The sequence below is a fragment of the Halictus rubicundus genome, chromosome 13 (genome assembly GCF_050948215.1).
Source record: "Halictus rubicundus isolate RS-2024b chromosome 13, iyHalRubi1_principal, whole genome shotgun sequence".
Taxonomy (NCBI): domain Eukaryota; kingdom Metazoa; phylum Arthropoda; class Insecta; order Hymenoptera; family Halictidae; genus Halictus; species Halictus rubicundus.
In genome coordinates this window covers 6,395,740-6,423,291 of record NC_135161.1, presented here as the reverse complement: position 1 = coordinate 6,423,291, position 27,552 = coordinate 6,395,740, and the positions used below count along the sequence as shown (strand labels likewise).

Here is a 27,552-nt window from a genome sequence, read left to right as displayed (position 1 = left end):
AAAATTTGTCGAGTAGTTTCAGCGTTTCTCCGCTGCACGAATTGGCGCTGTACGGAGGTTTAGCAAGAGCAAATGAATCTTGCCGGAATTTGTACTGTACCTTATGGCAAACGCGGTAAAAATTATTTGCGCGAATATTAAGAAGTGCGCAGCGCTTCAGAAAATCATCAATAACTAATTAATTAATGCAACTACTAATTGAAAATTATTTGTAGAGATGTATGAAGGTTCAGTCTAGCACTTTCAGTTGCAAAATAGTCACGGGAGTGCTTAACCTATGAAAAGTTACTGTTTTTGTTCTGCACGAAATATGGGAATCTGCCACGTGACCGAACGTGTCATCTCATTGTCGTTGACGTATTATTCTATCTTCCAGCTCCAAGTTTGAGACGAATAGATCGTCTGATTGCATTTTCTCACCAATAGCTATTTTTTAAACGTTTGCTAAATTAGTTATGGCCCTTTTGATCAATATTTTTTTACCAGTAAGTTTATGTATTTTAATATTCCATACAAGCGGGGCTGTTAATAAATATTCCGCGGCAGCGAATGAACCAAAAGATGAAGATCCTTTGGAAATTCTGACATCACTTCGTGACTTGGACAAGCCATTTCGGATGGCAAAATTAAATGTATTATGGGTTAAAGCGAAAAACGTGAGTATCGTTTTGTTTTAACGTACGAACAATTCCCATTCTTTTATAGAGAATATATTGCAATGAATTATTTAACAGCGTTTGACTGATACCAAGCTTCAATCAATCTTCAGTGACTTGAAAATTCAAGACAAGGAAGAAATTGCGTATAAACATTTCAAAGCCGATGGTAACGATCCAAATGGTGAAGAGGAAGCACGTTTAAGGAAAAAGCTTATAGGTAATTGGAAAGAAATGATTCAGCTATAGTATCCAATGGAGTTGAAATTATTTTTATGACATGGAGACATTCTTTCTTTCTCTTTTTGTTTTTAAAGGAATTATGAGCACATATGGGATACTGAACCATTTAGATGACACAGAGGATCCTGCATTATTAAAGAAACATAAAGCATTAAACGATGGCAATAATTATGTTTCCAGAAATATGTTTAAAGATAAAAGGTTGAGTAATCTATGGACTAAAGCAGAGCTAGCTGGTTTTACTTGTGAGTAATCGTTGTCCATATATATATATATATATATATATTTCGTAATCTTCCTAATTCTTCTAATTATACAATCTTCTTTCTGATCAGCTGAAGAACTAAAAGCTTTGAAAGAAGAATTCCAGCATCATCAAGATAAAGTTGACGAATATATGAATCTTTTGAAAGACGTGAAATCTGGGGACCCAGAAAAACATGAAAGTTGGTAACCTTGAACTCTATACAGAATATTATATACCATATATTTTCTATTTAATTCAAATATTACGTACATAGACAGTTTAGATCACAAACCAGAAAAATGGAATCTCTTAGAAGAACAAGAAGAAATTACTAATGAATTGCCTGGAAAGAAATTAAATCATGTTGAAAAAGCAAGACTACTTAGGTATACACTACAATGACAATTAGTCATTTGTTTGAATTTTATGTAGTATCATTTTGTTTGTAGGGACAGCCACTTGGAAATCCAAAAAGGATTCGATAGACTGGATAAATTAACCGGTGAAGGTCCGAACCACAAAGATTTTGTGGAACCTAAAGTGCAAGGGCTATGGCGGATGGTGTTAGAAGGACAATTTTCTCCAGAAGAACGTGCTTCGTTGAAAGTAACTATGCGCTGAATTTTTGTTTATAGTTAGTCACTCTTTTTATATATACAATACGATAAATGGTTTCATTGTTTTCTGTAGGAAGAACTACTCCATTACGAAGGAAGATTACTAAAATTGCGTCACCTACACACGGAAGCTGCTCTGGAAGTCGCGCGCAAAAAGAAGGCTAATAGTGTTGATAATTCCACTAACGAGCAACGTATCAAAAAGCACGCTAGAACAGTCCAAAAGCTTCACATGGATCTTGAAGCGAAAATCATCAAACACACCGAACTTTAATTCGTAATGAGTTGATGATGACTTTATAAAGAATATTTCCGATATATGTTTTAGAAAGAGTGTTATTTTATAATTATATTTACAAGCTTGTATACAATTTTATTAAGCGAAACAGTAATGAAATATATGTGATCCGTAATGTAATATACAATATGACATAAGTTTGACAGGTTTATACATTTTATCATGTTTGTTATAATAAATGTTTCCTTATACAGTACTCTCGGTTTTTTTCACTGTTCTATACGCTTGGTAACGCATGATACATCAATGTTACCATGACGACTTCCAAATTGTTAAAGTTTTCACGGTACACAATACGTTTATTATTATTCGATACGTTAAATCGCGTACGAGAATTAAAATAAATTTCGTATCGCACGAGTTAACTGAGAGAGAAGTAATGGCGACAGCGATAAAGGATAGGACTATACCTACCTTGGATACTTTGGTGAAATATGACAATCCAGTGTTGGACGCAACTCGTCCGGAAAAGGTTCACTGATTAGATTTCTTTCTATGTTGTAATTAAGATGCCGAAAGTGAAATAACTTAACTCTATGTTCGATGATTGAGTCAGGTGAGTAAGGAGTCAGGACTGAAAATTGGAGCAACAGTTTGCAAAGTACAAACTACTGCACCCATTGTTGAGGCACGACACGAGACTATAGACATCTTGAACAGGATTTTACCACCGAAGAAATGGGAAGAGGATGGACAGACATGGACGCAACAAGTAATTTGATTGGCAAAAGTACCCCCGATGCAATTTGCAATTCTACGTTTGCTCATCTTCATGTATATGGTTCACACGCATAGGTTTCGAGCACACCTGCAACAAGATTGGACGTTATTAATCTGCAGGAGCAACTTGACATGAAATTGCAGCAAAGACAGGCAAGAGAAACTGGTCTGTGTCCTGTTCGCAGGGAGCTTTACACACAGTGTTTCGGTAATAGCTTCTCTCTTAACATTTTCAATTCTCTGCATCGATTGGAACAGCGAATATGTTACTTTCCAGACGAGATAATACGTCAGGTGACTGTAAATTGCGCTGAACGCGGTATACTGTTACTTAGGATACGAGATGAACTGAAAATGACATTGGCTGCTTACCAGATATTGTACCAAAGCAGTATCGCTTTTGGTATGCGAAAGGCACTACAGGTGAGTGTTTGTAGGCGTCTATAAAATGAGAAAAGATTCTCTGAGAAGAATTCTTGTAGGCTGAGCAAGGGAAAGAAGATTTAATAGCTGCTGCCGACGAATTGAGGGTGCAGAAATCAGAATTGGAGAAAACCGTGGCGGAATTGAAGCAGAAATTTGATCAGGCTCAGAAGAGATCGTCCGAATTGAGAGAAGCTGAGGAAAAGAAGCATACCGAAGAAATACAATTTCTCAAAAAGACGAATCAACAGCTTAAGGTATTGGATCGGATGTGAAACGAAAGACGTTGTTAGAATACTTCTCCATGAATTACTCTATTTCAGACTCAGCTAGAAGGTATCATTGCACCTAAGAGATAAAATGAAGTTGTAACAGAAGATACAAGAATACACACGTTAATCTATATAAATACATTTCTACATTTTATTTACTTTAATACAATACGAGGATCGGTATAAAAAATTGTCGAAAGTTGTATCCACTTTCTTACTTATTTAAAGCATCGAAATCAATTGTAAGGTTTTCCGTAGTTGTACATTGTTCAAGGTAAATTTGCACTTACATATACGTAGTTCTGTTTACAAATTCATGTGTGTAACATTGTCAAAAGTATAAATATTGCTTAATAGAAAACAGGTATATATATATAATATATAAACATATATATTATTTTTCATCCTATAGTACCAGTATTCTTCGCTTCAACGTTTCACGGTTTATTTATCACTAATGTTCAGCAATCGGTTGTATCGTTAAGAAAGAATACGAGGCTGTAAAAGTACGTAATAATTATTATCATTACTACATTCAATGTTGATGTAAAGTACCATTGTATGTAAGATTTGTTTAAATATGAAAACGTAACGGTTAGCTGATAATAAAGCAGTATAAAACATGATTCTATAGCACGTCGTTATAGTGTCAACAATTTTGACAATGAGGTTGAAATGCTCCAACAAAATTCGATCAGGTTTGCGTAGAAACCGAGCGCGTTCGAAAATCCTTAACACTGTAACTATGACAAATTTTTCTATTATATTTGAAAGTGTATATTCCACAATTATAACAATGGCGACGTTTATTTCGTATACGTGACGACGACTTTTTTGCTGTATATAGGTTTCCAAGAACTCATTTTGTAAATAAGTCTTTCCTTTTTATATTCTACAGAGATATAATTAATATTGGCACTTTACCAGTTTTGTTTCAATAATTTTGACAACGTTAGGTATTAGATTCATCGCTAATAGTGTAACATGGACACAATACATGAACTTAGATTTAACGGACATATAAAGAAGTGTAGATTGCTTTCTTTTTTCTTTAATATAACATTACAAATAATGTAGTGATTGGTCCCGCTCCCTTAATCGCACTTTACACAGTAATTAATTAGTGTGCTTGTTTCTGTTAATATTGGTTACACGCTATATGTATAATTTTAAGGACTTTTAACAATACGATTTCGTGTTCTTAAAAACAAAAATTTCTTTTCATTTATATATATTGCATTTTCGAATTCGTCAAAGATTTTTAGGCAGGCATGAGATTATAAATACTGCTACTTGATGACATGAAACATGCCCCTATTTAACGTATACAATTATGCCAAAGTGAATATAAATTAATTAATTATTTAAATTCATTCCTATTCATTCATGCATCGTAAAATAAAATATGCCAATGAGAAAATATAACAAGCGTTAGCATAAATAATATAAAACGATTAAAAATCATAAAATAAAATCTTGAATAGTATAGTATATATAAAACATTTTGTAAGATCAATAGTCGTATTTATTACAAAGAGTGGCAACGTTCACATTAAACCGAATTATTTAAATTAATAATATTTCTTCCTAAAACATGAATAATTAAGAACTGTTGGTACTCAACAATGAGATTAAATACAATGTGCTTTTAAAATGAGTCTCAGTGTGAATTAAAACAGTATTATTATTAATATTATTATTATTATTATTATATATAACATATATATTAATTTACTTAGTTCTAAAGAAAAATAAATAAAATACTTTACAAACCACAGCTATATATGTGGTTCACATTATTAATTTAATTTTGATGCTAACTAAATATAACGTATGTTACAAATGTCTGAATTGCCAATTATATAATTTCATTGAAGTTTAAGAAAATATTGTTCTCCTGTATTCCGCCTATGTCCTTCTCATTGGTACCGCTTGTATTTATTAAATACAAGAGGACGGTCTAAATTAGTACCAATACAAGATCAGAAATATTGATCGTTGTTGTTTAATATAATACAACAAAAATTGTAAAAGGGAATGTGCATCGTTTCACGTAGATTAACGTAATATTGAATCGGACGATACTCTCTAAGTGTATTTCATAAAATAATCATAATGGTACTAACATGACGGTAAAAATACTATTCTCGACATTACATAATTCTTTCACCAGTGACATTTCAACATTTCCAAGATTAAGATAATTCTATGCAGTTCGAATTCGCGCGACTCAAAGTTACTGTAAAATTAGTGATTCTATAAAATAGGAAACACGAGAAAAAAAAACTGATTATCGATTATGATACTGCACCAGTCCACAGATAATACGATACTAATATTAATAAGAACAGCACGTACGTTAATACCAAAATTATAGCACGACACGTGATGAAAAATAAATGTAGTCTCACCTAAATTGTAATTAGCTGCATAAAACGATGGGTAGAAAAACAAAAAAAAAAGAACTGTATCTTACGTAGCGTACGCGCATAACTACGCCATGATTCGGCAATGCACGACGAAGGATCTGTAATACTACATGCACCAATACAATAAGCTTTCCGAGTATGAAGTGGATGTAATAGAATTGGAAATTACGCTTTCGCGACGGTCGTTATCAGAATGAGTTTCTCCACTAATTTTCCTTGTACCTGTCTCTCAATTTCTGCACCGATATACCTTTGGTCAGTGGCGACCTTTCTTTGAACGTTTCCTTTTCTTTTTCTTGGACGTGACGATAGTGTTTGCACTGATTTTAGGAGCGGCACCTTCAGTGGCACTTGTAGTTAGAATCGTTTCGGTTTTCTCTTGCGGAGTACTCACGGCAGAAGACTTTTCGGTAATCTCTTCGCTCTCGCTCTCGCATTCGCTGGCTCCTGTCCCAGTTATGCTTTCTATCTCATCTTCCGCATTACTTAATTCCAGCGAAATAATCTTTTCTCGCAGAGTTTCAACCTAGTTGCACAAACGAACGTCTTGTCAATTATACATACCTACCACGCGTACCGGAAGTGAAGTAAAATATTTTACATTTACATAATTGCCAAGTCGTTGTACATCGAATTATAACGTGAGTTCAATCGTGAGATTTAACAACTAGTGTCACCGCAATAATTAATTGTATATACCATTTACCACCGAAAAACAACTACAACAAAGTTAAATCACTCAAAAGAATGTATACTTACACATGCTTAGAGGAAACTATTAGATAAGAAAAACCAATAGTAGTAGTAGCATTTACCAATAGTGTGAGTAGAGTTTGTTAGTGATCAGTGGAAATGAAATCAATTGCTCAAGGTGGTGCAGCTTGCACTTCCATGGTCAATGTTGGATTCTTGGAACAACAAACGTAACCATTGTGAACTAATTTATAATCGTCCGTTGTATCGTGTGCGTGGAAGCAAGTCAAAATAATGTTTGTTTTACAGCGGCATGCACACACGCACGTAAACACCCATACGCAGCAAACATACACGCAAAAGTGACACGGAGAGACTCGCAGAGATATGCAATCACGATATGGACAGAAAAAAAAAACAAATCTATGGAAGTTCAAATCTGGAAAAATGTTTGTACAAAGTATTTTTGGCTACAAAATGTGTGTGTGTGTTTTTGTGTGTGATCGCTTCGGTTCAATTTCAATTGTACTCGAGGGGCTCGAAAGTTTCAGCTAAGGTGAAAAAAAGGATACTCGGATGGCTATCGTTAGACTAGCCATCAGACCATCTTTGTGTGCCGCTCACTCAAACCGCTTCTAATTGGTGATACGTGATGTATATTATAATATATCAGAGAGGAGGTATGCCTGGTGCTTATGTATTCTGTGCAACAATTTTAGAATCTATAGTACCTGTCGCTCAATGAGCTTCTCGACGTACTCGACTGTTCGCACGCGACGTTCACCCGTCACCTCATCCACATACTCTTCGGTACGTCGAGTGACCTTCTCGTCCACTACTTTTTCCGATTCGCGTATCTCTTTAGGGGGACCCACCTTGCTGCGTACAGCAAGTTTGGGGAAATCTGCGCTAGACGGCCGTAACGTAGTAGCGAACTATATTGGTAGGCAAGACAAAGAAGGTGGTGTTGTAGTTACATAACATCAAGATAATCGACAGAACGAACACTAAAATGTTAGGAGCCACAAGACGAGAGCAAAGAAGTAATTAGTAAATAAATATTATATCTGGTTAAATCGACCGGGTATCGCGTTTATATCAGTGATGCTGGTTAATTCGTTTCTCAGACACGCATAACTCGGTTAGAGATTCAAGTAGTTAATCGACTGATGGTATATAGAGATCTCAGTGGATGCGAGAGCATGATTCCCCACGTATGCTTACATCGGCTGGCTTTTCTGGTTCCAGGACAGGACTGACAGCGTCCGTGGAATCCGCTGGCGTGTCCGTTTTATTCTGCGTGTTGTCCATCATCTCGCTCATTTTCTTTATTACTATCTGCGCCTGAAGCGCGTCCTACAAAACAAAGTTTCCAATTAGTATTACTCAAATGACGGTGATCAACGCTAAACCTGCCATCACTGGTCAAGCTACTGGCGATTATTATTATGTGAAAGATTATTGCGAATCCTTTCAATAGGATTCCGCTAGGTAAAATACTAAGCAGACAATGTGTGCCAGTTAGATGCTTGTAGTGCTCGGTAGGTCTAGCATGAAGGATTAGAGCACACGTTGAACGAAGGAAGGAAGAATAGAACGTATACTGTACTTGTTCGAGGGACTTTAAACGCGCCTGTCTCCACGCCGCTCGTTTCTCTGCTCTGAGTGCTCTTTGCTCAGCAGGACTCAAATTATCCTCTTCATCCTCATCCGATACGATGCCCTACAAATCAATAAGACCGTTAGAAAGCTAATGTTGCTTTTGTAGTAAAGATTTCTTTACTGTTCACCGGTCAAAGTATATTATATATATAAATATATATATCTCTCTTTCTCTCTCTCTCTCTCTGTGTGTCTCTATTTCTTCTTGTTCGCATTGAATCATTTCAATCGATCATTAAATACCATATATATATATCACAGCGTAGTGTGTATCATTTAGATAGCCTTGTCGAAAAGATTTACTTAGAAAGCGAGTCTCTCACACTTAAACAATGCCTCGACTTGTGTCCAATTCTGTTCGAAACACGGTATACAATGGACGTAGTACACATGATCATTTCTCTATATACATGTACATCGTTAACGAATTGCAATGATTAAAAAGATTCAATATAAAATCAATACCTCCTGTACCAATCTCTCCTTCAAGCGACGTTCTGCTTTCGCTGTCCGTACACTGCTTGGAAGGTTCTGCAGAATGGGGATCGAACTTCGCGAGCTCAGTCGGCTACTGCAAGGTAACGAGCATGCACACTGACAAATCATATACATGTGCCAAATGTTTGAATGTTTATTCGTTTGAAGAAAAATAAAAACGAGGTACAAAAAAGCGACGTTCAGGTCTGTACAAAGGCGGAAGAAAAAACTAAAAAAAAGAGGAGGATATTACATGACTTATATACAAACGATAAAAATTACAAAAAAAAAATCAGACTACACTACACAACACCTAAATCTATGTAACAGAGCGTGTGTAATATATAGATAGGTGCTAGGTAGACTCTAAGAAGTAATTCTAATGCGCGGCGCGACATTTCGCATTGTTCAGCGGTTGCGCTTTTGTTCTTCTAAAAATCATACCATGGATAGAAGATGTTAGTGTTAAATAAATAACGATTCGGACCACGGATGCATATGCGTTTACAGATATATCATTCTAGCGTGAGCTGAAAGCTTTTCTTCCCTCGCCGAGAGAATGTCAATTTGCATAGAGATCCGCGGTCGAGCAATAATTAATCATATTCATAATGGTTTTTTAGGTGCGCTTGCTTGCAGTGCGTGTGATAATCATGTGCTGAAGCATACGTTCTCTTTTTGTTGTTGTGCGGATGGAAAAGTATATTTCAGTACGCATAATACTCGCAAACCTATCACCTTGTCTTAATTAAGTGAGATATGTAATTTTATTATGCAATTGTAAACATAACCACAACCTTAACTGCAAGGTACAATGTGAATCTCGTCAGTCTATGTACAAGTATACGTTATTCCATTAAAAAAAGAAAGCAATCGCTAACACATATCAAAATTACTTGTACGCTGGATCTAATAAAGCATGCATAATGTAATCAAACAATAGTCAAAACAATAAGCACCCGTTTACAAGATATATATAATATATATATGTATGCATATATATACATATATAGGAATTTGAAATTGTCGCAGACATAAAAAATACTGATATGTACACAGTGTTTGGACACACTCTGTATATGCCGTTGCATTTCTCTTTTCAAGTATAAACTTTGCTATAAAAATAATATATCTTCTGCATTACGTTCTGAAGCATATCGATCGATGATCAATTTTACAATATTTTCAACGAAACGAATTTAACTATGTATTTGATTTAATAAAGAAAATACAGCTGCCTCGAGAAATACTAATACATAATTAAAAAAAAGAAAAGCAAGCCTAGATTGAATACCTTACAAATGGAAAATGTAGCTTGTATAATTACATCGTTTTACACTTCTATGTACAAAGGTACGTGATAAGCTACTATCGTGAGTTAAGTAGAGAAGTGCTGTAATACTCGTGTAAATACACTAACCTAAATTATGTCTCTTTATACTTTTTGTCACAAGTGATCGAGATCTATTGAGATCCAGCTCGCTACGATAACAAGTTTCAAACAATAATACATCTTACAAATGAATAAAAATTATTAATATTTTTGTCCGAATTAAGACGATGAACGTGTTTCATCTCTAACGAAGTTTAAGATTTGAATTTTGTTTCTGTGTGCAGTTTGGAATTGTCGTACTCTTTTCTGTTCCCTTTTCATTCGTATCACTGAATGGTATGCAGATATATGAAGAGATCCAAACAAAGAAAGAAATAATAGGGTAAAAAGAATTTTAATCACCACACTGTCAAATGCAGAATGAGTACAACTTAGCTTACTTAGGCCGTCGATTATCCCGATCTTCGAGCGTTTCCTCCAAATCTTCTAGACCTTCGTTTTCATCGAGTTGCGCCCAGGATTTTAATTCATCCCGTGTTAACGTTGCAATTTTCTTCTCTGAATACACATAACAATAATAATATGTAATCATTACAGATTTGTATATCGTGGAAACGATTAAAAATATAGTCGAGAATGAATATTCACCTTCTTCTTGTTTCATTTTCTCTACCTCATCCTGACTGAGGAAACTGAATACTTTGTCTAAAATGTAGAACATGAAACAATTCAGTTTTCTAATATCATGAGAGCTTGGTTAATTGAATGTTTCGATTAATACCAAACCTGTTTTAGGGGAAGGTTTCAAATGTTCCTCCATGGCACTTTCAAACAATTTCTTCTTATCGCTAACCGACATCTTCACTAACGGTGGGGTTGGTGACGGTGTTGGCGAAAGCTGTATTTTAAAACTTCATATTAGCAACAGATATCGACAAGTAATTCGTCCAAATAATACAACAAACTTCGAACGGAAGTGCATGCAGTAATCCTATTCGTTAAAATTTACTTCATCCTATTGTTAATACAACTGGCAATGTTTCACTCCGTACTTCCACCTGTTACTGTTACATGCTCGCTAATGCATGGACAATTCCCAAAGTGTGTTCAGTGTGTAAATGCACTTTACGTAATATTGCTATAAGAGAGATACCAGTGGAATTATCTCGGTGTCTAATGTGCCATGCAAACTTCATCGTAGAGAGACAATTCCATCGGTGGCTCTTAACGTGGTGAGTGTCAATGAGAAAGAGAATCTACGAGTCAAGTAAAAAAAAAAAAAAAACGTACCAGCATTCTCAGTGCTGAGTAAGTAAAGTCGCATAGTTAGAGCTAGTTAAACATGCTTGTTGAACCCACCTCAACCTGATTATTCCCACCAACAGAGCGTGCGTTCTGCGGTTTGCTAAAGGAGGTCGAAGTGCCAAGATGCCTCGCGGGTTCAGGAACAGTCAGAGGCGTTGGAGGAAGTTTGAAACGCGTGCGAGTCTCCGTGGGGATCTGATAAGAGACCCTTTTGTGAGAGGAGACTCCACTTGGCGGAGGAGTAGGTTCGGACATGAGTTTCTCTTTGTTGACTGTGACGGGAGAACTATGGTCGGTCGACTCTTTCGACAGAGGAGGAAGATCAGCGAAGGTAATGCTACGCTTTGGTATAGAACTTTTTTTCCTTGGCGAGGGTAAGGTAGTGGCAGAGACTGGAGACTTGCTTGGCGAATAGTCCACTGGTGTCCCAGCTCTTTCTTTCCTTAGCGACTGAGTAAATAACACCAAGAATTGTATTAGTATTATCAAATCGGCGACGCTTCACGCACAGAGCTAATCGTACAAGAAAAATTCGACGGTAAAGCTACTATGACACTTGGTGAAAAGCTATACTTGAACTTCTACGCTGGGCAAATACGCGTTGGTTCTTCTCCAACTGTGCGAGGGACTAGCGATTATTATACTTTAAAAACAGATTTATTTTCAGTACTACATCTCATACAAAATCTATATCAGAAAATGAAAAATGAATCGGTTTCGAACTTATTTATGCAACCATCGTGATTTTTTTTTCTCTTTTGCTCTTTTCGTTCCTTTTCTCTCGCCTTTTTACCATCTATACACTCAGTATTATATATCAATTGTACTATTATTGCAACAATTCATGCAGCTTCGCGCATAATCTTGTTCGTTATACCCTTCCGTTTTGTTCTTTTATAAAGTTACTTCGCATTTGTACCCTATTCTTTCATCCCTCCGCAACTCTGTATCAATGCATCTCAAGAAATTCTGAAACGACTACTATTATCGGTTAATCGTTCTTCTCTCAACAAATTCCAACCGATTAACAGGAACTGTGTGTGTATGTGTGAGAGAGTGTGTGAGTGTGTTGTGTTCCTTTTCGCGTCATTACGAGTATGAACATGAAAAAACGTACTCTCCCGCGGTCTATAATCTTAATATGATAAAGATAATAATATATATATATATATATTTATATATGTATGTAAAACTATTTTTCAGAAGAACCTGGCGCATTGACACATCCGATTAATAAAGCACTGCATGTATCTTTCGTTTTATTACACGTCGGTCAACTGGAACTTCAACATTAACATTGTTTAATATTTTTCTTTCTTTTCTTCTTCCGTAGTACTTTTTTTTTATTATTTTTATTTTTTTTTTTGTAAGTTAGATAAATACTATCTTACTCTGATACTTTGTAATAATATATAAACATCTGGTCCATTAGATTTAATGTCAACATGTAACATTTATAGAAAATTTGTAGAGTACAGTACACTGATTTATATTTCAATAATGATATGAGTTTACTGCAGCCAGTGACCATCCAATGAGTGCTAGCATTTGTAACTCGGAAAGTATGCTAGACGTATAGACACCTTATCAAACAATAATTTTTCACGTCCGTTGCGGACGTGTCGTCCACCTTCCTTGCCTCAACTGTACAACGTTCTATAATAAGGTAATAGTAATTAAAACCAGATATTCTTGGGTACAACACTCCTCTAGCTAGTGATACATGCATCGATCATCTACTTTACGGTTCAAATGATTTTGTATAGCTATAAAATGATGTTTACGCTTCCGGAATATAAAAGACAACATTTCCTCCAGTGTCAACCGAGGATACAAAACAAAGTTCTCTTTACATAGAAATCTATGTCTATTGATCTGTTGATCCTGTTGCTATGCCATGTATCACAAAAGGGAACACGTTAATGACAGTGACAATTGTCTCTTGCGTGGAATGCAAGTCTCAGGTATATTGGATATAGCAACGACTTAAAAGTAACTTAATATACTCCAACTTGACACTCACGCATCACGGGTACCGTTACTCACAGAAGCGAGTATACAAAAATTGAAATAAATATGCACGTGTATGCGTGTGGACAGAGTACCGAATAATCAATTGTTTAATTCAGGCCTGTCCAACTTCTTCTTCGTCACGGGCCACACGGTACCCACAGTATACTATAGAAATAGGTCCGCGATGGAAACAAATGCCACATGCTTCTGGCGATACGGTCAAATAGTAGGGGAACGTCACTTCCAACCTTAGCGGAATGAAGAAACAAGAGAATGGGCAGGCCTGGTTTAATTGATCGAGCGTAGCCTCGGTTCTGTGACTAAAAGTACCAATTTTCCGCTGTCATTGTAGCTCCCCTTTCTTTTGTAACTTTGGTCGTGGTACCCGGTAGAAGTTCACACAATATTCTTTTAAGCTCAATACATTTTACAACAATCACCCGTCGCACATACTTCTCTAACATTTTTCATCGGATAGACTGCAAAACAATTCTACGAATCAATGTACAAATATAGCTAAAAAATATCCGTTAAACACGCGGGAACGTTTTTTTGTCTATTCGACTTCTGTCTACCTATCACAGAAATATTTTCTCTCATGTTCTTCATCTCTCAACCGGTATGCACAGGCTGACTCAGCCAAGCGTACCACTTAAATTACTGGTAAACCATTTGGTATGTGAAAAAACTGTTTGAAACGAAAGTCTCGAAGCTATTCTTGAAACCATGTAACCTTCGCACCATTTTTTTCATCTACCAAACAGTTTACAAGTAATTTATCTGGCACGCTTAGCTGAATCGCTCTGTAAAATATATGTATATATATATATTATTTATATATCCACAAACGAAGGAGGCGACGATATACATACATATATGTACACGAGAGTCTGTAGCTAAGGAAGATATATCACATTCTCTGTGACGATTATAATTCTTATCATCCCTCATCTCGGGCCAAAAGCAAGAAACCAATCACAGAACCAATCCAGCCAGTCAGCGTGTTCGCAATAATACACTTAACATTATAATGGCAGTTTCAGTAACAAACGGAGTAACGATAGTTAAAATTGTATAATAGTGTGATGCCCATGGAACGCAATAAACAATGATTATTATGCGAGATTAAGGGGTCTTCCTACTTCAAGCTCGAGAGTAATCAGTCTAGAACCTGCAAGCTTCCATTTTACAGACACAGATATTTTCATCTCGAATTCAATCGACACGGGGCTGCTCTCCGGGATGTTAACAACAGAGAGAGAGAGAGAGAGAGAGAGAGAGAGAGAGATAAGCCTAATTTTTGCCTAGAACAAAAATTTCAAAGGACAGACGTAGCCAAGACTTGAAAATTCAGCACGTTGCTGTAGAATGCGAATAAGTTCGGAGTTGTTCACACCTGCACGGTAGAAAGACCTCTTAAAGATATGACTATTCCTTAGAATAATTTATTATAGCACAGTCCTGCGGATTCAGAGGTATGGACGTAGACACAGGGGAAATGAGTAGAGGGTCGAACGACTCACTCCTGTTAGAGGGCAGCCAAAGTAGCGCTATCACCTTCCACTGTCTGTAAACAGGTGAAATATCTCTTGTTTTTTGCTGCTCAGGAGAGCATGCGACGCTATAGAACACTGACAAAATTGTACACTTTCATGCGTCACATATGTATGAACAAACAAGTAATGAGTCTCGTGTCCGGCGTACACGATAAAAAAAAAGGGGCAAATAATACAAAGACTTGGTGTTCTAGCGACGAAGAAACGGGAGAAACTCAATCCAACATCTATCGCGAGCGTGAATTCAAAGTGTCGAAGAACTGATACGTCTTTTCGAGATCGCTACGCTCATCCTCTCTTTTTTCAGATTATTCTTCCTCTATCGTTACTATTTTATTCGATGCGTTGCGAACACAGATCGGTCGATTCGGTTTTAATGAGAACTAATGAGATACATTTACAGTGAGGACTATACTACACTTGTTCATGCTTTTATGCGAACACGTATAAAGATGCGACAAATGCATAATTTACAGTCCGATGGTGTGGGATGGAATTTCCGATTCTACGAGTTGTTAGGTAGGAGCTGTGATTTCGATCGGTGTCGTTGCACTATAATAATCTTGTAAGGTTCGCCTTCGTGAAATGAAATATTTTGATATGTCCCTCCTTTTGTTCTAATGCCATTGATAAAGAGTGTAATCGTTTCTGTTAATAAATTATACATATATGTGTGTCCGCAGCGTACACGCGCATTCACAGTATGAGGAGATTGTATGTATGATTGTATTAACTGTTAATCGAATGTAAAGACCATGCATTCTTTTTAGAGATCAAGCTTCAAATCAGATGCGACGTTGGTCTACATGGTTCTACCAGTAAACTATAGAATATGAAAAAAAGAAGAGGGCAAAACGGTTCCGCAAAATAAAAATTGAATTTTGGTAATCTACGCATATCAACGTCTCGTACATCATAAATACATACTAACTTAACAGGAAATCAAATCATATCGAAACCATCTAATGTACTCTAGATATAAAACTAGAAAATATTGCCTGGAACGGAAAGTTCATGCGTTTTTTATATAAATTGTAGTTATTCTTTTGCTTTCATAAACTTGATTGTGTATTTTAAGTGTTTCATTTTGGTTTTTCCATTGTTAAAAAGAAGATGGCATTAAAAGACTCGTGGAACGGTGGGCAAAATTATATTATGATTAAATAAATGATTGATTAAATAAATCAGTTTCTGTAAAAACAATACGGTGGACTTTATTTCGAATAGAACCGCACGAACCTTCCGTTCAACCGAATACTATATCCATATAGAAACCAAGACTTGTTAGTAAAATTAACCACTGCCTGAATATTATTAATCGATGCTATCAATACCATGCGTTACACGTACATTTCAATACGAAACAACAGGGATACTCACATTTGTATTTTGCGGTGCTAAAGTGTGTTTGCTCATCACGATCGTAGTCGTTTTGAGATCCTTGGTGCCACCCGGTGATTTCGGTGGCACCATGTCCACGGGACTGTTTGATTTGCTGACTAATGATTCAGCTGCTCTTACTACGTCTAATACCTGCGCACGTGTAATCGAACGAGATTAAATATCGTCTTCGACCGATAAATATATGACAGAGAAAGAAAGGTGTCAGTTTATACTTTTTCCGGTGTAGATTTTTCTCTGTGCTCGATCAGAGCACGCTCCCTTTCCTCTTGTTCCCACGCAACGAGTTCTGCCTTCATCTCCTGCTCCTGTCTGAGGGTCGCAGCCTCCTCGTCGTCCCGATCCAAACTGGAGACGCTCTGCGACAAGGACTTGTTGCCGTCCGCCGAGGGATCCTTCGAATCCTTCGACGTCTTCGACTCTTTCGATTCCCTTCCGTCCACCACTGGAAAGAGAGGCTCGACCTCGCTCTTGTCGTATCCTTTACAGACGACCAACGTGATCGTGTTCCCAGAACACCGGAGTATGTTTACTGCCTCCTGATGCGTCGCGCCCAGCAACGACGTACCGTTCACCTCCAACAGTCTCATGCCCACCTACAATCCCAACAATGCTGTAGAAACTCCCGAACAAAGAGTACGGTCAGCGAAATGACCAATAGTTCCATTAAAAATTTCACGTGATTTTCATCTCATGAAATACAGTATTCTTTATTACCCAGTAGGCAATTTACTATGAATTTGCCACCAAAATTTGTCTACAAATTCCGATCCATCTGTTCCCGCATTAGGCTCGGTATTTGAGCGCAAAATTTGCAGGCAGAATTCCATGCCAAATCAAGACCAAATCGAGGTCAAACCTTGGCTTCGTTATAGAGGGCAGGTCGGTCGCACTAAGAGCGAACCTAACCTTGTTCTAAGAGTAAACCTTGCTGTAGGAGGGAAAACGGAATTGAATTATTGAAAATATATGGAATTTAAAATTATATAATTTAGAAATTTAAACAAAATTCTACTTTTCCTCCTACAACAAGGTTTACTCTGATTTCGCCGGATATGTACTCGTAGAGTAATGATTTAATTCAACCGACCCGCCCTCTATAATGAAGCCAAGGTTTGACCTCGATTTGGCATGGAATTTTGCCTGCAATCCTTGCACTCAAATTCCGACCGATTTTGGTGCCAAATTCATAGAAAATAGAGACCAAATTCTGCTCCAAGCAGGATTTAGTACCAAATGGACAAGCTTTTTGCTCGCAAAGTGTGATATTGCGCAAAATTTGCTCGAGGTACATTAGGCTAACTGGGTAATTGGAACTACAGAAATTTTGCGGACCGTACGAACGAATACATTGCACCAGTCGTGAAGTACCTTCAGTCTTCCGTCTCTTTTAGCTGCACCGCCGGAATTAATTTTCGATATAAAAACACCCTCGTCCGTGTGATCCATGGGATTTCCCTTCTGTCCTCTGAGACCACCCTTGATGTGCATGCCCAGCTTCTCGCCTGGCTCTTTCGTGATGACCAATTCCTAAAATGCCGCGAACAATCAGCATTGATTCTACTACACACAATTGAACAGCTTGTACACACCTACTATTAATTCTTTCGAACGAGTAATAGGTTAGGTCATCCCATAAGTTGCGTTATTTCTTACTAAAGTATACAATTTTGACACTAAGCTTGCGGAGCACTAGAAGCTACTATTTCACATTACTTTATGAAAATAACAAAAGCGTAGGGTGAGGAAGCCAATTACTGTTGCTATATTAATTATACGTATTTTTAAAGCATAATGAATATTAAAAAAAAGTATATAGCATACGGAACGGATTATAGGCACATTAATTGGGTCCCTTATCCTATATTTTTGTTACTTTTATAAAATAATGTGAAATAGTTGCTTCTAGTGCTCCGCAAGGCTACTTTTAATATGAAGGGGGTACCCCCACAGTAACTGGATCCTTTATCCTATCTATCCAAATTTCTAGCCATTTTTAAAAATAATACATATCCGAATAAATATGTTTGTCGAATAATTCCCCTCAATAATCGTAAATTGAATATATTAGACTAGAGTTAGAGCGTCAATATAATCACACGCGACTTACAGAACGATCCAGTATACGCTACAGGTGCGATTTAAATGGCAATTAGATTTCTAAGCGATCTCAGCCTAAGCATGAAAGCGATTGCTCGTGATTCAGTGGCGAGCTTGCTTGCAGAAGCGGATCAGAGGGGATGAAGCGCAACACACACACCAAGAGATGAAAACGATTGTAGGTCAAGTAGATTGAGTACTTACTGTCACAGGGATGTACTCTATTTCGACCAGCTTGTGAAACAAATTATAGACAATGGCATTAAGTGTGAGGATCGATGAGAGTGCAGCACCGAGTGCCAGAACGTTCGCAGACAATAAAAACCGATCGGTAAGCATAAAAAATGGTATTTGATCGGTCCGAGAAACGTGAAGTGCGTGGAGAAATCAATAGACATTGTACTCGTTTCATCCGACCGTCTATTCATCCTACTTTACTTCGGATAGAAACGCGAGACTGCTATTCTCAACTTGACGTATCAGATATATCAGAGTGAAGCTGTGATACAGTACGCGCATTCCTTGTGAATTCGTGGTCTGTAGAATTGCACTCTGAAGCGTGTTCGAACTATAGAAGCTGTCTCATAGTTAAGAAAGCAGAATTGTTGTGCAATGTTAGCAAGCGCTTTAAGCGAGCTTACTCCAAGTACAATTACCTGATAATTGTCCGGCAATGGATCGTGTTGAACGGTGAGCACAATTTGATCACCTGGCCGTAGTAGTTCCATCACAGCCTCTTGATGTGTCGCTTTTGTTACATCTGTACCGTTCACTTTCAATATTCTATCACCCATTCGCAATTTTCCTGACTTTGCAGCTATGCCACCAGGAACGACCTAGTTGGAGAGAAGAATTAGTGCAAACTGTCATCCGTCGTCTATGAAATCATTAACACTAGGTTTATGGGACTCGACAAAATGATGGGCTCTTATATTTTAAGATTTACGATTATTAAGATTGTAAAAATGTATCAAAGTTATTTCTCTGGGTATTGTATTATTAAAAAAATAGCTGAAAATTTTACATTCTTGTTATTTTTATACAGTAAAATAGTCATCTTTAGTGCTGCGTAAACCTAATGTTAAGAGAAGATTCGCTTGCTTACGTGAGATATAAAAATTCCAGGTTCCTTCGCACCGAATGGCGTGCAAGAGTGATCCGTACCCCCAATGATACTGAATCCTAGAGATCCTTCTTTGACAAGGACAACATCCTGAATAATTAAAGTTTCGATACATGAATTACTTGAACGGATCGCTCCGACGGTGGGACATATTTTCTAAATGTTTGAAATGAAGTATGACAAGTAAAGATGTGACGATTAAAATGGATTAGTTTTTTAAGAATATTATAGACTTGTAGAATGAATGGACAGAGAGAAAGAGAAAGAGAGAGAGAGAGAGAGAGAGAGAGAGAGAGAGAGAGAGAAAAAGGATTGCAGTTACATATAATTTTGTAAACTGTATTTACATGCACAATTGGTTCAGCCTGCGAAAGGTAGAAGAGGAGAATATTCTTGGTTTATACTACTTACCTATTTCCATGCCAGAGGATAAGCAACCAGTATCAAACAAACACAACAACCCATGTAACAACCAAATTAAAAAAAAAATCTTTTCAACACATCGAAACGATATCAATGGATTCAGCATGCAGTAAGTATAAATTAATTAAAAAAATCATTTTCATAAAGATACTGGATGTTTCTCGACCAAACCGTCTCGGTCGATTAAAATTTTAATAAGACGTTCCACCGGATGGATCTTATTTCACACTTATGACCAGATCAGAAAGTATAATTTTCATTTCTCATGCATGCAGAACAATGCAGACCGCATTACCACCAACATTTACAATTATCCGGGACAGGCAACGAGATGTTCTTCGGAAGGATTTCTGTCGTCGTGACTGAGTTTCGAACATGACAACAACATTCACCGTTATCGTGTTTATCATCCAAGCATGGAAATAAGTTCTATCAGACTGCGCATGTTAGTGTAGAAGTTTGCCTCGAAGATGTGCTTGACTCTCCCACATATCAAAGATAAAACAGATAAATCTGATTAATATCTTGAACAATCTTTCTGCAAGTTTCATCGAAAATGTCTCTGTGTATATTTCTGCGAATTTGTTCAATCGAGAAGAGAGAAAACGTAAAAACAATCCCCCCCTCCCACCCTCCCCCCCAAAAAATAGTAAGATAGAAGAACTCATGCGTCTAACTACCAGGCACATACCTCGATGATCACCGGTTGTACCAACTGGTTGTCGGTCACTCTAGTCACGACGGTCTCGGTGAGAGTGCTCTTTGTGATGGTCTCAGTAACTTTACCAAGTGTGGTGGGAGCCGGAGGGAAGTTAACGTCTCCGGGTAAATTATCAGGCTGCTTTATCGTCACCGTCACGATAGGGCCTTGATGGAAGTCTGGCGATGGCGAGGAGGTGGGAGGACGTAGGAAATGAGCGGGAATCATAGCCTGAAATTCTTCGTTGGTGATTGGCTTCGGTACCTGTATGTCCTCCTGGGGCGAGGTCGATCTAGGCTCTGTGGTGGGCGTGGGCGTGGTGCTCGCGGTCGTGCTCATGGTAATCGTCGGCTGTGAAATGCTATGTCTCGGGGCGGGTTGCGGATGAGGTTGGCTATTTGTCGGACTTGGCGATATCGAGGAGGCGTGCTTAATATTCCCGGGCTCTGTGACGCCGTTCATTTTCGGCACATCGGCGCTCTCGATTTTCATAGGCGGTGGCGTTTTCGCTGTCGGACTCGGCGACAGAGCCCTGTCGGCGTCGATCGAACGCCGTATGGTGTACCCTGGCCTATTCGCTATGTAACTATTGGCATTGTACAACCCGGTGTACGGTTTCGGCGCGCCAATCACGCGCGGCGATTTCTCCGAGGGTGTTACCACTATCGTTGCGTTCGCTTGCGAAACCGGTATCTCGCGCTCGACCACCAGTCGAACGAATCTCTCCAAACCCGTCAACAAAGCCACCGCCTGCTCGTGCTTCGCACCTTTCATCTCCACTCCGTTTATCTGAAAGAGAGAACGAGTCACTGTCAGACACGAGAAACTGATAAACTGCCAGAGTACCGATCCCAGGATTAAAGGAAGAGTCCACTCACAGATATCACTTTATCTCCAACCATCAGTTTACCATCCTTCTGTGCTACACCTCCGTCGGTTATTCTCGAGATGTATATCGCCTAAAAATTGTACGAGCATTTTAGAAAGCGAACAAGATATGTGCTACCCCTGGCAATAAGTTTGAAAACAATTTTATTCGTAAGAAACTTTCCCGTTAGTTTCAGTACTTTAGCCTGTCGGTTCCAAACTTATTCCCAGTATAAGTAACAATGATTCGTCTTACATCGCTATTGTCCTTCAATGGCGGTGAACCTTCTCCTCCAGCGATACTAAATCCAAGTCCATTTTGGTCCCGTATTAATGTTGTATGAACAAGAACCGACACCATTGGTTCGCTAGCTGATTTGACCGTGGATAATGGTTCCGGAATTCTCTTGGACTGATTGAAAGAACGAATCGAGTTCAAATAAATGTGCGTTTCAACGATTGCGTTCGCGAACGCGTTGGCGAAAGTGTCTCGTGCGTACCTTAATTCCATCGTGGGGCAAAGAAGCGTCGCCATTTTCTAAATTGTGCGGTAAACCGGTGGATGAAACGTGGGAGGTCGCGCTTGGAGCTCTACTTGTGCTCAGACTAGAGCACACCGAGTCCTTCCTCGACGACGTCTGCGGGACCACCATAGAGACAGAGCGTTAAATATACAACGGGTAATGTAAATTCGTAAATATAGTACCTGTTCGTACGGCGGTACTATCCTCGTCACTTCTCTCTGAACTACTAGTACAAGAACATTTCCGCATGCTTTTAGAACTTCTACAGCGTCATAGTGGCCTACGTTCACTACTGAAACTCCATTTACAGATAACACTTTATCGTCTACTTCCAAACCTGCTAAATCTGCGGGTCCACCTGAAAAGTTGAACAGTGCTCGTGTGAGAATAGTAATCGAAATCGACGACTTCTCGGCGAACCTGCAGAACAACTATCTACCCATTTTCAACAACTTTTTCGTTTCCATATAGATTTCTACGTCTCCAAAAATCATCGGAACCGGTAGATAACTGTTCCGCGAATTCACACGCATTTCATTCGGGCTTTGCGGGCCGAACGGATTTACCTTCGGTAACTCTGGAAATAAAAATGCCTTCGTCGTCACCCTTGAAAGGGGTCGAACCGATACCGCCGGCTATTGACAATCCAAGACCGCCCGTTGTTCTCTCTATGTGAATCTCATACTGTTCTTCCCGGATTTCTACCGTCGGCTCAGCGTCAGATGTCGCACCTGTACAAAGATACAATTTATTCCGATATCCCGTACATACCCGTGCGCGTAATTAATACGCGCGTCGTCGATCGAACCGTAACTTTTTCTCTTCCTTATGTAACATTTGTATCGCTTAGGCATCTTTTCTTTTTCGAAAATTCCTATCAACGTAAACGGTATCGCCTATCGCCGAGACGTTCTCTTTTTTTTTAAAGCACAATCGCCGGGTAATATTCTGCTCGCCCGAGTGGATTCGCCACAACTACGAAGTAGATTGGAGTAATTGGACTGGAGATAAGATAAGAGGGGGGGAAAAAAAGCGCGAGTTTCATATCTTATCGTGGTATATCTGTTTGCTTTCGGTGATTAAAGAGGCGATTGCGCGTCAGTTCGCAAGCGTTCACCGTTCGATGCGGTGTAGAAATAAGCAACGAATTCGACGATTGCAACAGGAGAATTAATAACATTTGGAAGAATAGTGTTCCACGGGATCGGTAGAGTGCCACGCGCTTTACCTTGACTTTGCGTTTCGTAAATTTCAGTGGATTCTGTGACCGCGGGCGCGGGCGCGGGCGTGGGCGTCGGAGCAGCGTCATCGTTCTTCTTCATAAGTGCCTGTTGTGTCAGATATAAAAAAAGAAACATAAGTGCAACCGAGCTGTATTTGCCACGCCTCCAATCAGCGAACATTTCTGTTTCAGACGAGGAAGAAGCACTACCTGCGCGATGATCGAGGCCACCTTCTCCTTGTCGACGTACGCGTGTATGCGTTTATTTTTCAAGTGATGCGGAGTGTCTCTACGGTGGAGCCTGTTGGGTCTGTTCGCGTCGCCGGCAGCCTCGTAATCGGCTCCTTCAGCTATCGAGAATTCAACGTGTCTCTGGCCCTCTTCGCTTCCCGACTCGTCATCCTCCTTATCGTTCCTGTCCTTCGACTCCGATACGTCGGTCCTAGCGTTCTGCTCGAGAAAACAATACAAATTGTAGAAGAAAATAAATAAATTGATGATCTATCACCGATTCAACCACGCATACCGCGTTCGTATCTGTAGCATATTGATTAGGAATCACTTCTGGCTCGACGCTCGATCGAACGTCCCCGCTGCTGTCCGCTCCAGTTACGTTTTGCGTTTGCTCGTTCTCGACGGATTCAGGTTTCGGTGGCTCCTGCTCGGCGTCTTCCAGATCCAAGTCGTTACCCGGTCCAAATATATCGTTCTCGGCCTTGTCCAGGCCGAACGTCTGAGACACGTCCTGAAAGAACAACACCCAGGTTCTCAGATTGCTCGGACAAACAGACAGAGCTTCAAGTAGGAAGTTACCTGCTCGTCGGTGGACGCGGACCGGCTGTCGCTCTTCCCTTTACTGAACAGTTTGTGAGCTTTGGCTTTCAGTTCTTTCGGGTGCGGCGTGTTCTGTCGCACGAACGGCGTCTGAAATGTAACGGCAAATGGCGTTGCGTGAGCGTGTCAGCGACAGGGCGACAGAGCGACAGGGCGACAGAGCGGTAGGGTGACGCGTGGTTCTCTTGGGTGCGTGAATAAGACACTATTTCGTTTCTCAGTTGATGTAATTATCATACAGCGAGTCGTACAAGTAAGAACGTCTCCAGCAGCACGTCAGGTACCTCAGTAGCGTCCGAAACTTGGACCTAACGAATCTAGGACCGCTTATTAGCAGCTTGCTCACCTCCTTATCGGTTTCCGGAGCCTCGTCCGTGAACTTGACGGAATGAGTTCGCGACGCTTCCTTTTCTTGCCAGCCCTCGTCGTCGCTGCTTCGAAAATCGCCGGCCTCGATCGCTGTAGAAACACAGGAAAATTCAACCGTGGACGCAAAGCGAACGCAACGAGAGTAGCAGTAATATCGGACGGCACTAACCATCAGGATGGACTTCTAATTGCGGCAGCAGGAAACAGGTTAACACTTCCTGTTCCGTTTCCTCGTCGATGTCCGTTTGGAACGTGAGCATCGGCTGAGCTTGGTTCTCGCTCAGCCATACCGCCTTCAGGTTCAGATTAATCAACGAGTATGGCAAGTATTGTAATCTGCGGGACAGAAACGCACGCTGTTAGAATTCCGGCGACGCGGAGCAGACCCAGACCGCGATTCCCAACGAGAAAAAGGAAACGTCGCGTACTTGTTACCGGATACGTCGAGGACGTGCAGGGCCGTGCACTGTCCAATCTCGGGCGGAAGATACTGTAGTTTGTTGTTCCTTAAAAATAGTACGCCCAACTTCTTCAAGTTGCCTGAAAATAAAAGAACAATACCGTTATACACCATCTTTCCCGTAGAGACTCTGATTCAGAAGTTCCCCTTACCGATCTCGAGCGGCAACGACTTCAGCTTGTTCTCGTCCACGTTCAAATTATTTAAATTATGAAGTCTCCCTATAGTTACTGGCAGTTCTAATAGATAATTTATAGTAAGAATTAACTCCTGCAGATTCTCGCACCTGGAGGACAGAAAAGGTACCACTTTAATCGAATCGAATCTTTTTTCGAATCGTTGGATCGGCTGGAAACCCGTTTTTTCTGGCTAAATTTATTTCAAACCAACGCATAAAATCCACAGTACAATAGACTGCGGATCTTCGTGCAAAATAAAAGATTGATTTCTTTCTTAACATGTTCAATAGATTGAAAATAATACAACAGTAGCTCTAAATTCTTCTAATATTTTTGCTGTATTAACCCTTTGCACTCGAAGCTATTTTAACTCCAAAATGAAACATTTCTTCCCACCTAGAATATATCCCTTCTATGTATACTCTATCATGTTATACATACGAAAATGGTGTGATTCACACGTACAATACTGAAGTGTTTAGCAATTTATTAAATACAAACAAATTTAATAATGTAAAAAATATTTTGAATAACGATACAGCAATTTTTAGTGGCGCCTTACAGTCGCCGTTCGAGTGCCAAGGGTTAAATTACTCCATTTTTGGCATGAACGCATACAATCCGCGATCTAGTTGTCAGTTGGCACAGAAAAATATTGTCAAAGTATGAAATTTCAGAAATTCAATTTTGCCCACGACAAAAAACAGGTGTCCAGGCCACCGGTGCGCGTTAAAGGGAGGAACCGAACGTGATTTCTTCTCACCTGCCTATGTTCGAATTTAAAGTAGATAGCCTATTCTGATCGACCTTGAGAATGGTGAGCTTTTTAAGCTGCCCCAGGCCGTCGGGTAACTTCTCGATGATGTTCTGCGATAAATACAGGTCCGTTAACGACTCCAGACCGCCGATCTCCTCGGGCAAGTCTTCGAGACGGTTCTCGGAGACGTCCAAGCACGCGAGCGTCTTCAACTCGCCGATCTCCGGCGGCAAGTGTTGCAAACCGTTATGATCCAACCATAATTCCTGCAACGCCGGCAAGCTTCCTATGTGCGGCGACTGAAATGGTAATAGGAAGGCGTTCAGGAACCCGTGGGTTTCTCTTTTGGAATGTTCCAGCAACGATTTCCTCAACGTTAGAACCACCGGGTGGTCGAAAGGACATGCAAAAACCCTTCCACTGAGCCTCTTTCACTATAATTATCTACTTTAAACTCTGTTAACGAAGTAGCGAATCGACTGGAGCGTGTTGCCTTACAAAAATGACCATGTATCTAATTTTATATTACAATACGCGATTAACAGTATGTAATAATTGCGTGGAAGAAGAGTTAGAATTGTTCGAGTAGGTTTAGCGTTAACAAGCTCCTCAGCAGTGGACTATGGGAGAATAATTGCAAAGTCACGAATCCTAAGTGGGTCGGTTTCGAGACTCCACCGGTGGTTCCAGTGTTCGAGCTCGTTGTACCAGTTCGTCGATCTCATTGTAGCCAAGATCCAGCCGTTCCAATTTATAAAGTTGCGACAGCGATTCCGGCAACGATTTCAGATAGTTCTCCCTGAGCTCCAGCGACTGCAACGCCTCCAGACTGCGGGCAAACAAGAAGAGCAAGATAGTCGAGAGCAGAGGAGATTACAACCGAATTCGAATGAACAATACAACGTAATTGTAAATGGGTCTCTCCTTACCATCCGATATCGGGCGGTAGACTCGTCAGGGACATGTCATTGAGCCCCAGAACGGTTAGGTTCCTCAGTTGCACGAAGCCTGCCGGGAGCCTGCAAGGATGATCGTTCGTGTATTATTTTATTGAGTGTTTTTTTTTTCGGGGGAGTTTACGTGTCGATGGAGAAGAATGAACGCCGCACCTTAAGATCGGATTGCTGCTGAAGTCCGCGACCTGCAACGCCCGTAGATTCTTGATGTTCTCGGGAATGTCTTCTATGTCTGCAACAAAAATACACGAATAAATCATTCTCGGTCGATTTTTGGCCGTGCGAAAGCGACCTATCGATGCAAGGATAACGCGTGAGTCATCGACTTCCGGTCCCCCCGCGGGAGTTTTATCGCGTGATAAGGTTCGCTGGCGAAATTCTGCCGCGAGTTCGAGTTTTTTCGATTACGTTCGTCCGTGTTGCAGTAAAAATCGACTGCTCGATAATATTCAGCTTCGACAGCTGAGAGGGGTAAAATAAGTTGTACAAAATAAGTTGGAAGGATTCCTTGGCCTCGAGGCTGGAATTCACACTAAACAATAATATTACACTGCTTTCTATATACAGGCTGTTCATTTGAAAACTATCCAGACGAATATCTTGAAAAGTATGAAAGAGATTAAAAAAGTGTAAAACGCGTGTTTTCAAGGTCATTTGAAGGTCAACTTTGTTTTTTCAAATGGGAAAAAACGA

General features: G+C 39.5%; 3 protein-coding genes across 4 annotated transcripts in view; 2 read left to right on the top strand and 1 right to left on the bottom strand.

Annotated features, from left to right (window-relative positions):
- The first annotated feature begins 347 nt into the window (after positions 1 to 347).
- LOC143360472 (alpha-2-macroglobulin receptor-associated protein) lies at positions 348 to 2,257 on the top strand. Its single transcript, XM_076799373.1, has 7 exons — positions 348 to 656; positions 735 to 876; positions 974 to 1,144; positions 1,235 to 1,345; positions 1,421 to 1,532; positions 1,596 to 1,752; positions 1,837 to 2,257. Exons 1-7 carry the CDS (start codon positions 456 to 458, stop codon positions 2,035 to 2,037), a joined length of 1,095 nt encoding a protein of 364 aa, XP_076655488.1. The 5' UTR covers positions 348 to 455; the 3' UTR covers positions 2,038 to 2,257.
- Positions 2,258 to 2,321: 64 nt separating this feature from the next.
- Positions 2,322 to 5,237, top strand: Dnali1 (Putative inner dynein arm light chain, axonemal Dnali1). 2 transcript variants are annotated; one of them, XM_076799374.1, is made up of 6 exons: positions 2,322 to 2,533; positions 2,618 to 2,773; positions 2,857 to 2,989; positions 3,059 to 3,204; positions 3,264 to 3,461; positions 3,528 to 5,237. In XM_076799374.1, the coding sequence occupies exons 1-6, from the start codon at positions 2,441 to 2,443 to the stop codon at positions 3,561 to 3,563; spliced, it is 762 nt and encodes a 253-aa protein (XP_076655489.1). In that variant the 5' UTR covers positions 2,322 to 2,440; the 3' UTR covers positions 3,564 to 5,237. The 2 variants fall into 2 exon arrangements, with proteins under 2 accessions (XP_076655489.1, XP_076655490.1); XM_076799375.1 differs by having other exon boundaries at positions 2,342 to 2,533; positions 2,614 to 2,773.
- Scrib (scribble planar cell polarity protein) overlaps positions 3,600 to 27,552 on the bottom strand; it is an 82,350-nt gene continuing 58,397 nt past the window's right edge. Inside the window, exons 3-34 of the mRNA XM_076799364.1 lie at positions 27,013 to 27,091; positions 26,833 to 26,922; positions 26,612 to 26,732; positions 25,910 to 26,202; positions 25,120 to 25,253; positions 24,936 to 25,047; positions 24,677 to 24,843; positions 24,485 to 24,597; positions 24,118 to 24,228; positions 23,831 to 24,049; positions 23,515 to 23,754; positions 23,311 to 23,410; positions 22,649 to 22,813; positions 22,265 to 22,440; positions 22,059 to 22,196; positions 21,815 to 21,970; positions 21,570 to 21,650; positions 20,683 to 21,480; positions 19,551 to 19,658; positions 19,102 to 19,281; positions 17,717 to 17,875; positions 16,561 to 16,941; positions 16,325 to 16,477; positions 11,430 to 11,825; positions 10,857 to 10,968; positions 10,719 to 10,775; positions 10,511 to 10,628; positions 8,726 to 8,831; positions 8,208 to 8,321; positions 7,823 to 7,954; positions 7,330 to 7,533; positions 3,600 to 6,431 (exon numbers count right to left, since the gene is read on the bottom strand). Coding sequence (XP_076655479.1) covers positions 6,162 to 6,431; positions 7,330 to 7,533; positions 7,823 to 7,954; positions 8,208 to 8,321; positions 8,726 to 8,831; positions 10,511 to 10,628; positions 10,719 to 10,775; positions 10,857 to 10,968; positions 11,430 to 11,825; positions 16,325 to 16,477; positions 16,561 to 16,941; positions 17,717 to 17,875; positions 19,102 to 19,281; positions 19,551 to 19,658; positions 20,683 to 21,480; positions 21,570 to 21,650; positions 21,815 to 21,970; positions 22,059 to 22,196; positions 22,265 to 22,440; positions 22,649 to 22,813; positions 23,311 to 23,410; positions 23,515 to 23,754; positions 23,831 to 24,049; positions 24,118 to 24,228; positions 24,485 to 24,597; positions 24,677 to 24,843; positions 24,936 to 25,047; positions 25,120 to 25,253; positions 25,910 to 26,202; positions 26,612 to 26,732; positions 26,833 to 26,922; positions 27,013 to 27,091 — 5,783 coding nt within the window. The 3' untranslated portion in view covers positions 3,600 to 6,161. The remainder of the gene's footprint in view (positions 6,432 to 7,329; positions 7,534 to 7,822; positions 7,955 to 8,207; positions 8,322 to 8,725; positions 8,832 to 10,510; positions 10,629 to 10,718; positions 10,776 to 10,856; positions 10,969 to 11,429; positions 11,826 to 16,324; positions 16,478 to 16,560; positions 16,942 to 17,716; positions 17,876 to 19,101; positions 19,282 to 19,550; positions 19,659 to 20,682; positions 21,481 to 21,569; positions 21,651 to 21,814; positions 21,971 to 22,058; positions 22,197 to 22,264; positions 22,441 to 22,648; positions 22,814 to 23,310; positions 23,411 to 23,514; positions 23,755 to 23,830; positions 24,050 to 24,117; positions 24,229 to 24,484; positions 24,598 to 24,676; positions 24,844 to 24,935; positions 25,048 to 25,119; positions 25,254 to 25,909; positions 26,203 to 26,611; positions 26,733 to 26,832; positions 26,923 to 27,012; positions 27,092 to 27,552) is intronic.